This window comes from Maniola hyperantus, chromosome 24 (assembly GCF_902806685.2).
Source record: "Maniola hyperantus chromosome 24, iAphHyp1.2, whole genome shotgun sequence".
Taxonomy (NCBI): domain Eukaryota; kingdom Metazoa; phylum Arthropoda; class Insecta; order Lepidoptera; family Nymphalidae; genus Maniola; species Maniola hyperantus.
The window spans coordinates 9,285,260-9,301,273 of record NC_048559.1 but is presented as its reverse complement, the minus strand read 5'-3'; the positions used below and the strand labels follow the sequence as shown (position 1 = coordinate 9,301,273).

At 42.0% G+C, this 16,014-nt stretch overlaps 2 protein-coding genes across 2 annotated transcripts in view; both read right to left on the bottom strand.

The window, feature by feature from the left end:
- Window positions 1-6,864: 6,864 nt before the first annotated feature.
- Window positions 6,865-10,031, bottom strand: LOC117993453 (uncharacterized). The gene is made up of 5 exons (XM_069506739.1): window positions 9,979-10,031; window positions 8,681-8,794; window positions 8,387-8,484; window positions 7,976-8,035; window positions 6,865-7,007 (listed from the first exon to the last, which is right to left on the bottom strand). Exons 1-5 carry the CDS (start codon window positions 10,029-10,031, stop codon window positions 6,949-6,951), a joined length of 384 nt encoding a protein of 127 aa, XP_069362840.1. The 3' UTR covers window positions 6,865-6,948.
- A 4,540-nt stretch (window positions 10,032-14,571) lies between these two features.
- LOC117993452 (uncharacterized) overlaps window positions 14,572-16,014 on the bottom strand; it is a 73,663-nt gene continuing 72,220 nt past the window's right edge. The window contains exon 4 of the mRNA XM_034981252.2: window positions 14,572-15,722. Within this exon, the coding sequence (XP_034837143.1) occupies window positions 15,604-15,722 (119 nt within the window). The 3' untranslated portion in view covers window positions 14,572-15,603. The remainder of the gene's footprint in view (window positions 15,723-16,014) is intronic.

Below are 16,014 nucleotides of genomic sequence, written 5' to 3'. Positions count from 1 at the left end.
GACAGGACACACCCTTCAAATCTCTAGGACCAGCGGTTTAGGCTGTGCGTCAATATATGTATATTTAAGTCAGTCAATCAGATTTATATAGACAGTTTACCTTTTCACGGGTCATCCGTTAAATAGCTTATATTTTCTCAGAATGAAGCCGCGAAATATATAAAAGTCAGTCAGTCAGTCAGTCGCCTTTTCATTTTATATATCTAGATTTCAAAAGTAATTTCCTTTTATCTGGGATTTCGGAGGGGATTTTCCCCCTGGCTACGGCTTTTCTACAGAAGTTTATACCTAAGTACGCCCAATTCCTAAATTCGTAGCTAAACGCTCGTAGCTAAGTTTATAACCCTTCAGCCGGGTACCTCAATATACGGGCTCATTTCTTGTGTAAATAACTAAGTAGGTAGGAGCATTAATTTTGCCCCGTCAGCTACAGAGTCTCCTGAGAAAAGGAGAACGTTATAAAGCGCGATAAAAGTTATGCATTTTTCATTGAGCCGGCGACATTTATATTATAGATCGTGAGGGAAAATAGCTCTGTATTTTAATAACATTTTTTGAGCATAGTAGGTACTGCACATCTGGGCTGAATTTTCAGCCACTGCGGCCAGTCTCAACTTGAGACTGGCCGCCTCAACTACCTACCGAGCAAACCACCACAAATGTGTGCACAAGCGCAGGTGCACTCAGTGGGTACACTTTACCTTACGTGTTCTACGACTGAGAAATTCCTTGCCAGATTGATTTTTCGAGATAAAAAGTTGCCTTATTCCACTCAATAACAACACAAAATAACAACTCTACTTATAGGTATTAGGTCTTAATCTATATTATTAGATGCAAAATAATATCACGTCGATACGTTGCTCCGTTGCGACTTGACTGAAGGACGAACCAAACAAGAGCGCTTTCGCCTTTATGATCATCATCATCATAATCTTATATATATAAAAGGAAAAGGTGACTGACTGACTGACTGACTGACTGACTGACTGACTGACTGACTGACTGACTGATCTATCAACGCACAGCTCAAACTACTGGACGGATCGGGCTGAAATTTGGCATGCAGATAGCTATTATGACGTAGGCATCCGCTAAGAAAGGATTTTTGAAAATTCAACTCCTAAGGGGGTTAAATAGGGGTTTGAAATTTTGTAGTCCACGCGGAAGAAGTCGCGAGCATAAGCTAGTAATTCCATAAATCCATGATAATATAATTAAAAGTGGTTTGCTCACACGGAACCATTTGGAAGTGTGTCCTAGTAAGTAGACGTAGTAGAGCAGTAGACGAAGGTAACAAAACAAAGAAGCCCTATGTATTGGCTTCACGTTGCACGTTGCAGCGCATTTGGCACTTCTCCAGCGCCAGGTGCCGGCTGTGGCTATATATGCCTACCTATAGCTATCTACGGCTGAGATAGTGTCGAGAATACGGTATTTTACACCAAACGATCAAAAATGTATAAACAAGATATAATAAGCAATCGAAAAATGTTCATTTCATCAAAATATAAAATTATTTGAATTTCACAATTCATTTTAGAGATTTCACTTTTTTATCTGTTCTCATTGACTTATAAGTATATTACTTACAAATATACCTATACAAAACGCATGATACCATAGCCGCCATGTTGATTCCGAGTGTGACGTCACATGGATTGAAATTGTTATATATATATATATATATATATTATATAACTATGACAAGGTCTATGATGACAGCCCATGAACAAACAATCCAATTTTTTATGGGTCAATGTCACAAAGTTTCTATATTGATTAAAAAAATATGCAAATCGGTTCAGAAATCTCGGGAGATTTCGGTGCACATAGGTAGAAAAACACAACTCCTCCTTTTTTGAAAGTCAGTTAAAAAAAATAGCCTATGGTAGTTACTCCTTGGTTATTCCTCTACTTGTCTGTAAAAACCCGACAAAATAGGTTCAGCCGTTCCGAATATTAGCCCGTTCAAACATACAGGCACTTCGATTTTATTTGTTGGTATAGAAAGTCAGGAATAGTTTCTTTTTTTTTTTAAAGAATATTAGCCATATTAAATGACTAATATTCCCCTTTCCTCTCCAACTAAGCGTCAGGCCCGTGCTAGGAGTAGGCACGACAATAGTTCAACGGGCGGGATTTGAACCGTCGACCTTTCGGTTTTCAGTCCACTCCTATACCGGTTGAGCTATTGAGGCTCAATCGGCTACGGACCGAGCTGTCGCGGCTGCGGCTTGTTGGGCTGCCCGTATTTGAGAAGAAGAAGATCCTTACCTAAACAGGTAGAGGTGTTTCGGCCGTTAACTACACTCTGAATCTTATAACGAGTTATAAGCCGCAGCCGCGACAGCTCGGTCCGTAGCCGATTATCTCCGATAGCATTGTGATTTGTGGGTAGCATATAACTTCACATTTATACCTTTCTATTGAAGCTTCAAAGAGTATAATATTTCATAGGATGTATCGCTTACATTCTTAGAGCAAGCGCTTTTATAACGGACGAGCACTTAAAATGTCCACCAATATTGGAGTTTGGACATTAAGAGCACGTTAACCCGTCGCTTCCGGCTATCGTCAGAGACTAGAGAGGGTTACACAGGGTAGAAGATCTTACTCTACCAAATAACAAATCTAGCAGTAGATTAGTAAGATTAGAGATAATTAGGTAAGCTTGAGGTCCACGTACATACATAACTGTACGTCTAATTAGGTAAAGGGCGTTCCGACATGATTGTAAAGCCCAGTGTCCACTAGTACCTACTTAATAAATCTTGCAAAAGACAGCTTCCTCTTGACACTGGAAAGTAACTTCCGCTATTTGATTTCAAGAAGATCTTATTCCACATACTTGCTAGTTTAAAAAGAAAGAGGGTAGGGTTATAAACGTGCCGTTCTCCGTTTAATTGTATGCAAGCTCGCAACTAATCAGCATTGCCGCTGACGAACGGCGCCGCATCCACCATGTTGGATGTTTTCCAATTAAAATTTCCTCTAACGAAATGCTGCCTGTTACATTTTTTGCTAGAATAGGTTGACTGCGCGTTTTGAAGATAATACTTAAGTACTGGCCCCTTTATTTGACTAAGCGGTAGTCTAAATATATAAAAGGAAAAGATTGATCTATCAACGCACAGCTCAAACTACTGGACGGATCAAGCGGTAATTTGGCTTATGGCGTAGGCATCCGCTAAGAAAGAATTTTCAAAAATTTGACCCCTAAGGAGGTAAATAATACACACAATTATGCGCTTGAAATTGAATGCTTAGATTTTGGCATTGTATTGATTTTTTTTTCAAATATAAATATTGATGCCTGAGCCACCTCATAAAGTTATTTTGAAAATTGACTATTTGCGGTGCAATTGCTGTTTTACACATATTCCTACCCTCGGCTTTTTTAACCGACTTCCAAAAAGGAGGTGGTTCTCAATTCGGCCGGTTTTTTTTAATAATTCCATTGCATGGTAAAGTAGATGGTTGTTAATTTAATGCAAGATAGCTATTAATCCTGTAATGAAACAAAAACTAAGATCATTCAATTGTTATTATCACATTTAAAAAAAAAATCGCTTAAAAAGCAGAAATTTTACACAAGGTTTCAAATTTCACTTGAATGAAGAAAACGTGTTTGGATTTAAATTCATAACCTGGTTTCTGTGTCAGAATTCATGGTGTATATACAGAACGGATGTCGTGAGTGATATCATATGCCTGTTGTCACTCGGGCTTGTGACGAGGCGGGCGGCGGGCGGCGGGCGGCGGGCGGCGGGCGGCGGGCGGCGGGCGGCGGGCGGCGGGCGGCGGGCGGCGGGCGGCGGGCGGCGGGCGGCGGGCGGCGGGCGGCGGGCGGCGGGCGGCGGGCGGCGGGCGGCGGGCGGCGGGCGGCGGGCGGCGGGCGGCGGGCGGCGGGCGGCGGGCGGCGGGCGGCGGCATCAAAGCGACGCTGCTTCACACTTAATGCTGCGCTGAAGCAAGCAAGAATGCTCTCTGTTCCCTCATTGTCTCAGTACCAGGGCGTCTGAGACTAGAGCGACCCACCACTGCTCGCCAACACTTGGACACTGCTCGCCAACACTTGGACACTGCTCGCCAACACTTGGACACTGCTCGCCAACACTTGGACACTGAATATTTTGTTATAGTTGGGTTTACTTCCATAATAAGAAGGGTTTAGCTACTTCGTAGTTTAGACCTTGAGGTGCCAACGCACCCGAGCTGCGCTGCGCTGCACTGCAAGGCACGTCACTTCTACCGCTCGTGTCGGCACCTATCGCACTATCGCACTATCGCACTATCGCACTATCGCACTATCGCACTATCGCACTATCGCACTACAACTGCAGGAAGCGGAAGCTCATCACTTGCGCGTCACTTCTATAGCTGTTCACGTACGAGCAACAACGTCGCAAGACGAGCGACACTGAAGAGGGGAAGGGGATTGGGACTTTCAGGATATACTTCTAAGAGCTGCTGCGCTTCACAATATTGTCTCCAGCCGCGCCGTGCAGCGCCGCTCTAGTGCGACATGCGCCCATACAAAATGACAGAAATAATATTTTGACACTCTGTGCCGCGAGGTGACGTGCAGTGCAGTGCAGCTCAGGTGCGTGGGCACCTTTACTGACCAAGTGCGGGTTGGCAGACTTCACACACCTTTGAGAACATTATGGAGAACTCTCAGGCATGCAGGTTTCCTCGCGATGTTTTCCTTCACCGTTAATTAACTGCTTAAAGTAAAAACGCACATTACTCACACGACCTATACCTGTACTATAGATAGTAGGTAGGTACATATAAACTTCCTTTTCATCACCTAATTCTATTTAAGAATGAATATATGAGCGAAAGCTCCGGGAATCCATCGGGAAATATAAGCTGCGGACGAAATGAGAATTTACGACAACCCGGGGAGCGCCCGGCTCCGGGATAATTGCCTTTGTGCCGGGGAAATATAATTAGATACACTATATACCTTAGGCATGCAGGTCTCTTTACGATGTTTTCCTTTGCTTAAAACGCACACGCGCGCCACCGCAGGGAATTTCACCCTCACCAGTCACCACCTGCGTGTCTGGTGCACTTCGACCGGCCGCTGCGCCAGATCCTTCTTTGTGAAACTTTGTGATGTGGAACCAACTCCCATCGGCGGTGTTCCTACTAGATTACAACATGGGGTTATTCAAGGGTCGGACCAACAAATTCCTAAAAGGCCGGCAACGCAGCGGCGGTTCCTCTGGTGCTGCAAATGTGCATGGGCGGCGGTAATCACTTAACATCAGATGACCCGCCTGCTCGTTTGCTCGCTATCTCTATTAAAAAAAAGCTCCGAAAAGTTAGAGGTGCCCAGAATTGAACCCTGCTCCCCCCGACTAGGACTCCGACGTAGTAACCACCAGGCTAACACACCGTTGTTAGAATTCTCCATAATGTTCTCAAACAGTGTGAAGTCTGCCAATCCGCACGCGATCAGCGTGGTAGACTACCTATGGCCAAGTCCTTCTCAAAGTCCCGTGCTCAGTAGTGGACCATCGATCAGTTGAGATGATTGATTGAATTAGTTCCCAAATAAGGATAAACTTTTTTGGACGTATTTTCTGTCGGTATGTTGTGTTGTTTTCCCACAAGTTGGGAAGTTTTCCCATGCATTGTCAACTTATACATTCAGTAGGAGAGCTAAACAGCTGTATTGTCATACCTACCATACCCTAATATTTCCTTTATTTTGTGGTTGTTGTTGTTGTTGTTCAAATTGTTTCTTTATAATTGAGTGAGTAAACAAAACCTTACTTTTCCATTTTAGAAAACTTTCGAGAAATCGAGAAAAACATCAAGACGTATAGGTAAGCTTTATTATGGATTATTTTTATTTTTTTTCATTTAAAGTTCCCATGGGATTTTAAAAACCTAAATCCACGCGGACGAAGTCGACGGCATGAGCTAGTACCTAACATAAGCAAAACAATGAAGCAATCACGCATTCAAGTAGGTACAACTTAGAATGAACGCCTTCTAAGAAGTACCTACAATAATTATTTTGGTATCACCTTTTGACTTGTAGTATTTAGTTGTCACGTGGCCGGAAGGGCCGCCAGTATTACACAATCCGAAACGAACAAAACAATTTCTTTTTGTGTCTATTTTATATTTGTTTGTGCAAGAAATAGGTACCCACAATAAAAAATAAATTAAGTACCCAGATAAGTCAGTAAGTAATAACCTAAATGTTAAAACACCAAAATCCACGTGGACAAAGTCACGGGCATTAACTAGTAAAATAATTCTTATTTAACAAACATTGAAATAGGTATAATTTTTGGAGATTCCGACTAGTTATAATATTATGTGGGGTTAATCTAATGAGGTTTAGTTTAGCTTTTATAGTTATATTTTACTCGTTCGTTTAAAAGTCTACCTGTAAGTAAACCGGGAAAAAGTTGAAATTATCGAACAATAAAGATTTTACATACTAAACTTCGACAGTCACAAAGTGCTGAAAACTTTTCCATCTCTGGCGCTGGGCATCTTAACAAAGTGCAGATAAAAACTTCGGCCGCGAGTTAAATCCGCCATTCACAGACTTGTAAAAATAACTTATACTTTGGAAAATTGAACGATTTTATTATCATAAAGTTCTTTTCAATGCAAATTTACTGGGCGAACATCTTGATAAGGGCCCTTTCACAATACCTGCGATGCGACATCGCATCCTAAAATTCTACGACAACGTGGGTTGTGATTGAGGTGCGACATCGTTCTTGCGATGCGACGTCGTACCGCAATTAGTATTGTTAAAGAGCCCTAAGTAGCTACCTAACGAATAGTTTTTTATGTCACTTTCGTCACTTTCTGCTTTTTATGTCAAAATAATTTACGTTGTTATGAAATGACTCGACTACTCCACCCCGTCTGTTTGTGACGCCGTTATTATGAACGTGAAGACATCCATCAATGGTCTTCTAGGACGTAGTACTGGTCCAAGAAGTAGTCGTCATCATAGGGATATCCTGAAATCACAAGTTTGATGTTAATGTATGCGACGAGCCGGCCCCGGGAGTGCGACGAGCCGGCCCCGGGAGCGCGACGAGCCGGCCCCGGGAGCGCGACGTGCAGAGTCAGACGTCCTTGGAACGTATATTATTATGAATGTAGTATAACGTCGTAACGTACAAACACAAAAGTTGGATGATTAGGTACCTATTTATGACATACTAGCTTATGCTCGCGACTTCGTCCGCGTGGACTACAAAATTTCAAACCCCTATTTAACCCCCTTAGGAGTTGAATTTTCAAAAATCCTTTCTTAGCGGATGCCTACGTCATAATAGCTATCTGCATGCCAAATTTCAGCCCGATCCGTCCAGTAGTTTGAGCTGTGCGTTGATAGATCAGTCAGTCAGTCAGTCAGTCAGTCAGTCAGTCAGTCAGTCACCTTTTCCTTTTATATGACATGACATATTATATTACGCTGGGTTATTTACTGTGCATACACATACTATCATCAAGGATCACTCTGCAAATGCGCAGAAGAACCCAAACAAGAAACAGGTCCACTGAGGGAGGCCGCCGCGGGTCTCCGAGGAGTTAGTTAGCCGCTGCTTAGCGTATACTTACATACGTTGTGAAAATACGTTGTCAAATGTACCAAGGCAATTGAAGGTTGGCGTTCCATATCCTTCGTACGTATTCGTGGAATTTCAACTACTTACTTACGGGTGCAGACCTTGGCGATGCCTTGCGGTACGATAGTAGAAGGGTGAAGGAGGAACCAGGTCTAACAGTTCCTGACACACTCCGAAATATTATATCCTGTAGAATATCGATAGACAGGCAACTTTGCGCTGATATTCCAAACTTTGAAGCTTGGAATTGAGCAGCGCTGTCACCAATGAGTGTCGAAGCGCGACCGGCGTTACAGCTACCGTAGTGAGCAAGTGCACCCAGGCTTCCCTCCCTGTATACTGCGTGTACTCACTCAGGTACTCGTCCACCTCCGTCACCTCGAAGCACTCTCCCATGTGCACCACTTGCCACACTGCAACAGGTAGGCATGCATTTAGTGATACACTGCGATAGCAAACAAATACTCCAATCTCAACACGAGGCGCGTGACAAACACATCTCAAACCTTTTTTGTAGACCATTTTATGATGATTTTATGGAGTCAATGCCGCATCGGCAATTAGGCGAAGCATTGACCCGAATTTTGCACGCTTTACATTACGGATTTGAAAAATACTTAATCTCTAAAAGTACAAAATGAGGCAAATTGTTATTGGTATTGGATTGTGTTTAGGTAGTATAACAATAACGATTAGTTTTTGATAGCGTTCTGGTTACACCCTGTAGAGGTATGTATATAAATATTAGCAGTAAGACTACCTACCTTCATACCGTTCCATGCAGTTGACGTAGTCCAGCAAGCAGTAGTTCTTGAACGTGTGGTAGGTGTAGTACAACGTTCTGCCGCACACTTTGCCTGTTCTGCAAACAGACAAACAGGTGCAACATCAAACCAATCAAGGTAGGTAATAACAATGTCCGCCTGACCGATTTTCGGCTACGGCAGCTATAGCCAACATTAAAAAAAAAAACCTGACTGACTGACTAACTCAACTATAGTTAACCCTATTGACAAAGCCGTGCCGTCAGCATTTCAGGGTGTTGGTAGTTCACTCACGTGTAGGCCTTGAGGCAGTAGTGCGCCAGGTAGTCGCAGTTCTCCGCGAAGCTGATGCGCACCGGCGTGGTGCGCTTCTGGCGCAACTTGGTCGTCAGGGTGGGCCTGGTGTAGCTGCAACATACCACCAAGCCACATGCTATATGGCTTTCCAGAGTCCTGAACGAGTTAAGCCAACTACGCAGGAGACATCATCATCGTCAACAACCGAAAGACGTCCACTGCTGGACATAGGTTTCTTGTACGGACTTCCACACGCGACGGCCTTACGCCGCATGAATCTAGCGGCTCCCTGCGACATGCCTAAAGTCGTCCGGCTAGGTGGCCGACGGTGGTGGACGACTTTAGGCGTGTCGCAGGGAGGAGGATGCGTGTTGGAGGGTCTTTCAACGCTACGCTTTCCGTTGCGAGGTCGCCATTCCAGCACCTCGGGATCCCAATTCCCAACGTCTATCGGTTTTTCGATCTATATGCCCTGCCCATTGCCACTTCAGCGCGGTCGCCACCCGCTGAGCTATGTCGGTAACTCTGGTTCTGCTACGGATCTCTTCATTTGTGATTTGATCACGTAGAGTAACTCCGCACATAGCTCTCTCCATCGCCCGCTGAGTGACTCTGCTTTCTTATGAGGCCCATAGTTAGCGACCATGTCTCGGACCCATATGTCATCACTGGCAACACGCACTGTTCGACAATTTGGTCTTCTAGCACTGAGGAAGCTTCCCGGACGCTGCCCCGCCGCGTTGGATTCAGCGGCTGTACTCTTTACCTAACTGGATGGATACACGTCATGTCCTAGGTATACAAACATACTCGTCTACAATTTCGAGTGCAGAGCTCCCAATGATGTGGGGTGGGGTGGAACGCAGTCCACTATCAACCACAGGTCCATAATGATATAACCATTTGATATTTCTTATTTATCCTAATAGTTATTGAAATAAGCAGCAGTGACAGACGGACACACTTCGTCGCGCAATAAGGGTTATTTATACACGACTGCTCAAACAAGGACCTAATGTTTGCAGGATTCATAAATATGTACCTCTATTCTCTATTCCACCATAACTTTTAAATGCCTGAACGGATTTGGAAGTTCGGAGCATCGTTACAATTCTGACTCATCCCGAGTGATACAGACTGTGTAAAAAAAAACAATGTAGTTATTATAGTTCCGTATTTGGCAGGGGCGGGGTAGCCGTGTTTTAATTTTTTTTACGATTTGTTTACCATTTTAGTATGGAATCCCAAAAAGACTCGGTTGCCTTCCGCAAGTGTGCGACGAACCTTATACTTACTGCGCGAATCGGGTGACTGCACTTGTTTGTACATTATACGAATCAGACGTCATGTTGTCAGCGTACGATAATTTAACTGCAAAATAAATATAAGTACGTACCACCTACACCACTCATTTTCAGTTTCTTACCATAAAAATCTGTTTAATAAGAATTCAATGCGGTTTCAAAAAATTCTAATTTCACTTTAAGGAAATTGTATAACTGCACCGTGTCGCCAATAGATGGCATTGACAGTCGCTTAGAGCTTCGGCACTGGGCAGTAAGTAAACGGTGACCTAGTGGCCCTAGTGGCCGGTGGTCAAAGGTGGTCCTGGCGCGACGCCCCAGGGAGAAGCAGATTCGAATCGTGCTGGTTCCGTAGTTTTGTGTTTAACATTGTCCTAAACTATCCATAAAATATTGTTAGCGAACGTGTGACGCGTGACGGGCATACGACAATAGGTATTATTATACTTACTGAATAAGGGAACCATATAGATAAAGATCCACGTCTTCACAGAATGTTTATCCATGTTGGATCTTAAAAACCAAAGTTTATTAGATATATATTTTCCTAATGATAAGAAGGATTACGAATATTATTCGTAGGTATATTAATACTGACTTCTTAACTGTTATAGATCGTAAAAATCGTACCTAATACCTATATTACCTATTACCTGTACATTTTACACACATACTCGTAGGTTGATAGATATATACACATAGATATTTTACAGATATTTTTAAAACTTATTTCTAGTCTAAATATTGAGTAGATAAGTATAATTATCTACTCACAGTAGCGATGAACATAAAAACAGTTTTCATCAAATTTAAGCAAACTATAGCTGTTTTTCTTGCAACAAAAACTGGTGAAATCGCGCGCCGAGGTTTGCTGACAAAACAAGTCGCGGCGAACATTTTAACTTGATAGCTAAATAAATTAAAAAAACTTGATAGCTAAAATAGAAAACCCCGTGTTCTCTGTTCAGTCACATTTTACGAATCAGTGATTTTATTAATTGGAAAATTAATTCGATACCTCAGTTCCAACGTGCAACTGTTTTCAGACAGTTTTAACTATTTGTAATTCAGTGAGTTTGAGATAAGTATCGGAAATGGTACGCACCTCTAACTTTTCGGAGATAGGTATGTGCGTTTTAAGCAATTAAATATCGCTTTAACGGTGAAGGAAAACATCCTGAGGAAACCCGCATTACTGAGAGTTCTCCATAATGTTCTCAAAGGTGTGTGCGAAGTATGCCAATACGCACTTGGCCAGCGCGGTGGACTATGGCCAAACCATTCTCATTCTGAGAGAAGACCCGTGCTCAGTAGTGAGCTGACAATGGGTTGATCATGATGGGAAATGGTTTCCTAAATTATTGTCAACGCTTCTTATTCTTATTAAGTTGACAGTGCGTTCGCGGCCTATCGGAACTATTATGTAGATTATGCCTAAAATTAGTCTATGGTCAGAAATTGTACTTACTTTAAGAACTGTCAAAATAAACCGTCATACATGCGACATACACACACTCTCCGCTGAAGTACGTTGTTTTAATTGTTCCTTCTCCGAACCTAATAATTAGAAGATCTGCCTATCGGGTCTTCAGTGTTAGTTTAAATAACTAACAATTGATAACCCAAAATTTCCTAAGAGAAACCAGTCACTCATAATACTACCCATATTATAAATGCAAAAGTGTATTGGTTCGTCCTTCAATCACACCTCAACGGAGCAACGGATCGTCGTGATTTTTTGATTATAGTTAAAAAGCTGGAAAGCAACACAAGATACTTTTTATTCCAGAAAATCGAAGGGCTCCCACGAGATTTATAAAACTTAAATCCACGCGGACGAAGTCAATAAAATTCTGAAATTGGTTTGAAACTATCCATAGTTTCGGAATTCGGAGATTACCTCCTACAAGGCTACATCCAAACTGGAACGACTACTTTATTGAAGGCTTATCGTAGCGTCCACTGTGCCGGGCGCCGTGCGGCAGCATGCTCTACTGTGCCGGGCGCCGTGCGGCAACATGCCTCCACTGTGCCGGGCGCCGTGCGGCAGCATGCTCCACTGTGCCGGGCGCCGTGCGGCAGCATGCCTCCACTGTGCCGGGCGCCGTGCGGCAGCATGCTCCACTGTGCCGGGCGCCGTACGGCAGCATGCCTCCACTGTGCCGGGCGCCGTGCGGCAGCATGCTCTACTGTGCCGGGCGCCGTGCGGCAACATGCCTCCACTGTGCCGGGCGCCGTGCGGCAGCATGCTCCACTGTGCCGGGCGCCGTACGGCAGCATGCCTCCACTGTGCCGGGCGCCGTGCGGCAGCATGCTCCACTGTGCCGGGCGCCGTACGGCAGCATGCCTCCACTGTGCCGGGCGCCGTACGGCAGCATGCCTCCACTGTGCCGGGCGCCGTGCGGCAGCATGCCTCCACTGTGCCGGGCGCCGTGCGGCATCGGCAGCATGCCTCCACTTGAGGCAGTTCGTATTGTGAGCCACGACGAGGACTACAGTGGCTACGCGGCAGAAAATCCTGAAAGAGATAGCAGTTTCGTAGAGCGTTGTCTATGTTGGTGAGACCGACAAAACCTCACATAGGTATGAGTGACAGAGACCAACCAAGCCGAAATCTCATTCTAAAGGTCGATGTAGGTACAATATTTCTTGCTGTATAATCTATTTGTTTGTCTATTTGCAGTTACAGTACTAACAGACAGGCAAAGTACAAACTAGATTGTAGTGAGAAGAGTCGCTAGGCCGGCCGGCTTTCCCCTTACCTTTCTTTCCTTGGATGCGTAAAGAAATACTGACGTATTTTATCAAAAAGACGTCTACCCGGGATAATCCGCGGTCACGGCTAATCCCGGACAATTTATTGCCTCTTAAAAGAATTTTAAAGAAAAAAAACCATTGTTACGATTGATAAATTGGTCTTTATTCAACTAGAAAAGAATCTAAACCAGCGTGATACAAAAATGTACATTTGTTATTGCTCTGATACTCAAACACAACAAAATTATAAAAAGTAAAGACCATCAGTCAGATAGATACATAAATGCCGCGAGCAGTTCCTGATAGATATTTAACTATAATATGTTATAAAACTGCTCGTTGCATTTGCAGTATCGTTTGAAATGGCCTTCTGTTATTAATTATTTAAACAATATTATATTCGTTTTATTAGAGCCTTTACACACGATGACTTAAGTATTCGCGCGCGGTGGAAGCGAGGACACTAGACGTAATGAAAACGAGCAGCGAACACGACGCACACGCACTCAGTAATAACACAATTACACACTGTTACATGTTACGTGTGTTGTGATATTTTGTTTATATTTGTTGTGATTTTGTAAAATAATTTTGTAATGATCTTTTTGATAATACAAAATGGCTGAATCGTTTGTTCGCAAGACGAACGTGTGTTCGCTCAGTACGTTCGTACGTTCACATCCGTTTTACAGCGTTGTTGATGACCGTGAATAAGTTATCATGTGCAAAGGCTTGTACATGTAAATTATTATTTACTAGCGTATGCTCGCGACTTAATCCGCGTGGACTACAAAATTTCAAACCTCTATTTTATCCCTATAGGGGTAGAATTTTCAAAAATCCTTTCTTAGCTAGCTTGGATGTCTACGTCAAAATAGCTATCTGCATCCCAAATTTCAGAATGATCGGCCCAGTAGCTTGAGCTTGTGCTGTGCGTTGATAGATCTGTCAGTCAGTCAGTCAGCTTATTGTTTTATATATTTAGATATTGTGTCCTAGTAATTACAATAAAATTGTTATACTTAGGTATGTATAACGTCTTCACTCTGAAAAGCGTAAAATGTACCACGATATTATATGTCGTGAATTTTAATTTGCTTGAAAAATAATTGACTTAAGTACAATTACTTACACTAACTATAGTACGGTTTAATGGTAATTTAGAATAATTCCGTTTCTTGATGTACATAATAGTATTATTATTATGTGATAAAATCTATAAAGCGTTTGGTGTTTAGGTACTTTATACATTACTTTGAAAACATACAATCTAGTAAGAAATTTTACCTAATCAATATTACTTATAATCTAAAGTAATTAAATCTTCAAGAGGACCTAGACGCTATAATGGTGCTCCATACAACAGTTATATTTAAACGTTATTATAATTTGATTACAATTTTTAACTTTGTGATATTTTACTATCATAATAATGTAAGTAACAAATATTATTTAACACGTAATAATATTATAACTGCTGTACTGAGAGCGCCATAAGAAACTAAATTACTTCAAATGTATGTATAATTAAACATCAAAGCTACTTTAAAACTTTTAAATTAGACTATGGCTAAGTTGTTTAGAAATACCTAACAAGCTCTTCGCAAATCAAACAAGAATTTATAGACGTTGTATGATAATATTTTGAATCATCAAAATCTTATATGTACTAGATAGGACAAGTACCTAGCAATCTATTAGAAATTTTACTATGTTAGATAAGTATCTTTGGAAGCCAGCTAAATAAAAATTATAGTACATATTTCTATATTTACTTTACTTTAGAATTAAAATATTAATTTTTTCAAAATCAAAATTAAAAAATTGTGATTATCTAATAAGGAAAAGGCAGATCCGAATTATTTATTTTACAAGCAACAACGTGCAACAATGTTGCATACTGCAGTTGTTATTTTATGCCAATAAGACGCTGTAGAATTGAAATATTGTGGTACGATAATATAGTCTGCCACATGACATAAGGTGTTGCCATACACGTAACGTAGGTACAATAATCTAAAGTACTTACTTATAGTATTCAATTTTACAGCATGACATTCTCCCGGCATAAAATAGACTGCCGATTGTTGCTTTCGACCGCAATATTAATGTTTCCATTGCATGCCGCATTGTCGCATGCTGTTGTTCTAGCATAAAACAGCGATTAAATGAAATAAATTACATACATAATTATTTTGTCATCGCCGTCGTGTAAAGTTACACATATCTTTTCTATATAATTATAATCAACGATATATTCTAGAATACAAAACAATTTTCTTTCTCTCGGGATTTAAGTGTTCAAAGAAATAAATCCAAGCAAACTGTCTGTTTGTATTACCAAATATTAAAAACATATTATATTAAAAATTAACAAGTTCACGGCCCCTAAGAAACCAGCCCCTCGATTGTGTAAGAAAAACGTATTCATTGTTATAGTAATCGTCAAAAATACTGCCCTTTGATTGGTTGATTCGCTGTTTACATTTTTCACAGCCAATCAAAGGGCAGAATTTGTCGACGATTACGATAACGATGAATACGATTTTCTTACACAATTGGGAGGCTGGCTGCCTCAATGATTGAGCAAACACATCGAATTTTAACGTATGATGTCAATTTCTTAACCGTATGTTAAATTGGGATCTGCTCATATATTATATTAATAAATAATAATTATTTTAAAATTCATAGGCTTTGGGATCAATGTGTATTTCTCTGCTCGAATATGTGTGGTTATTCATCATAGGCCCAAATCGATGTGTGTGCTGACGTATTGCGCTCTAGCAGTTAGGTAAATGTATTTAAGGCTCTCCCACACTCGTTCGATGTTCCAGCTGGAACGTAACTTCCGGGTGGTCAGTGCGCGAGCGCAAGCGCGAACGCGAACGAAGCGATGAGAACGACGACGGGGCTCCGTGTGAATGCGGCGTTACATTCGTCCGTTTCGCAGCAGAAGGTGCGCGCTCCCCACCATTCTGCGAACAAAATCGTTACAAGTATCAATATAGTGATATGCTAGGTCAGGACGTCCGCTTAATATTCGGGAGGTAGGGAGTTCGATCCCGGGCACGCGCCTCTAATTTATCGGAGCTATGTGCGTGACAGTGAAGGAAAACATCGTGAGGAACCCTTCATGCGTGAAAGTTCTCCTTAATGTTCTCAAAGGTGTGTGAAGTCAGCCAATACGCACTTGGCCAGCGTGGCAGACTATAGCCTAAATCTTCTCATTCTGAGAGGAGATCCATGCTCAGTAGGTCGGCGATGGGT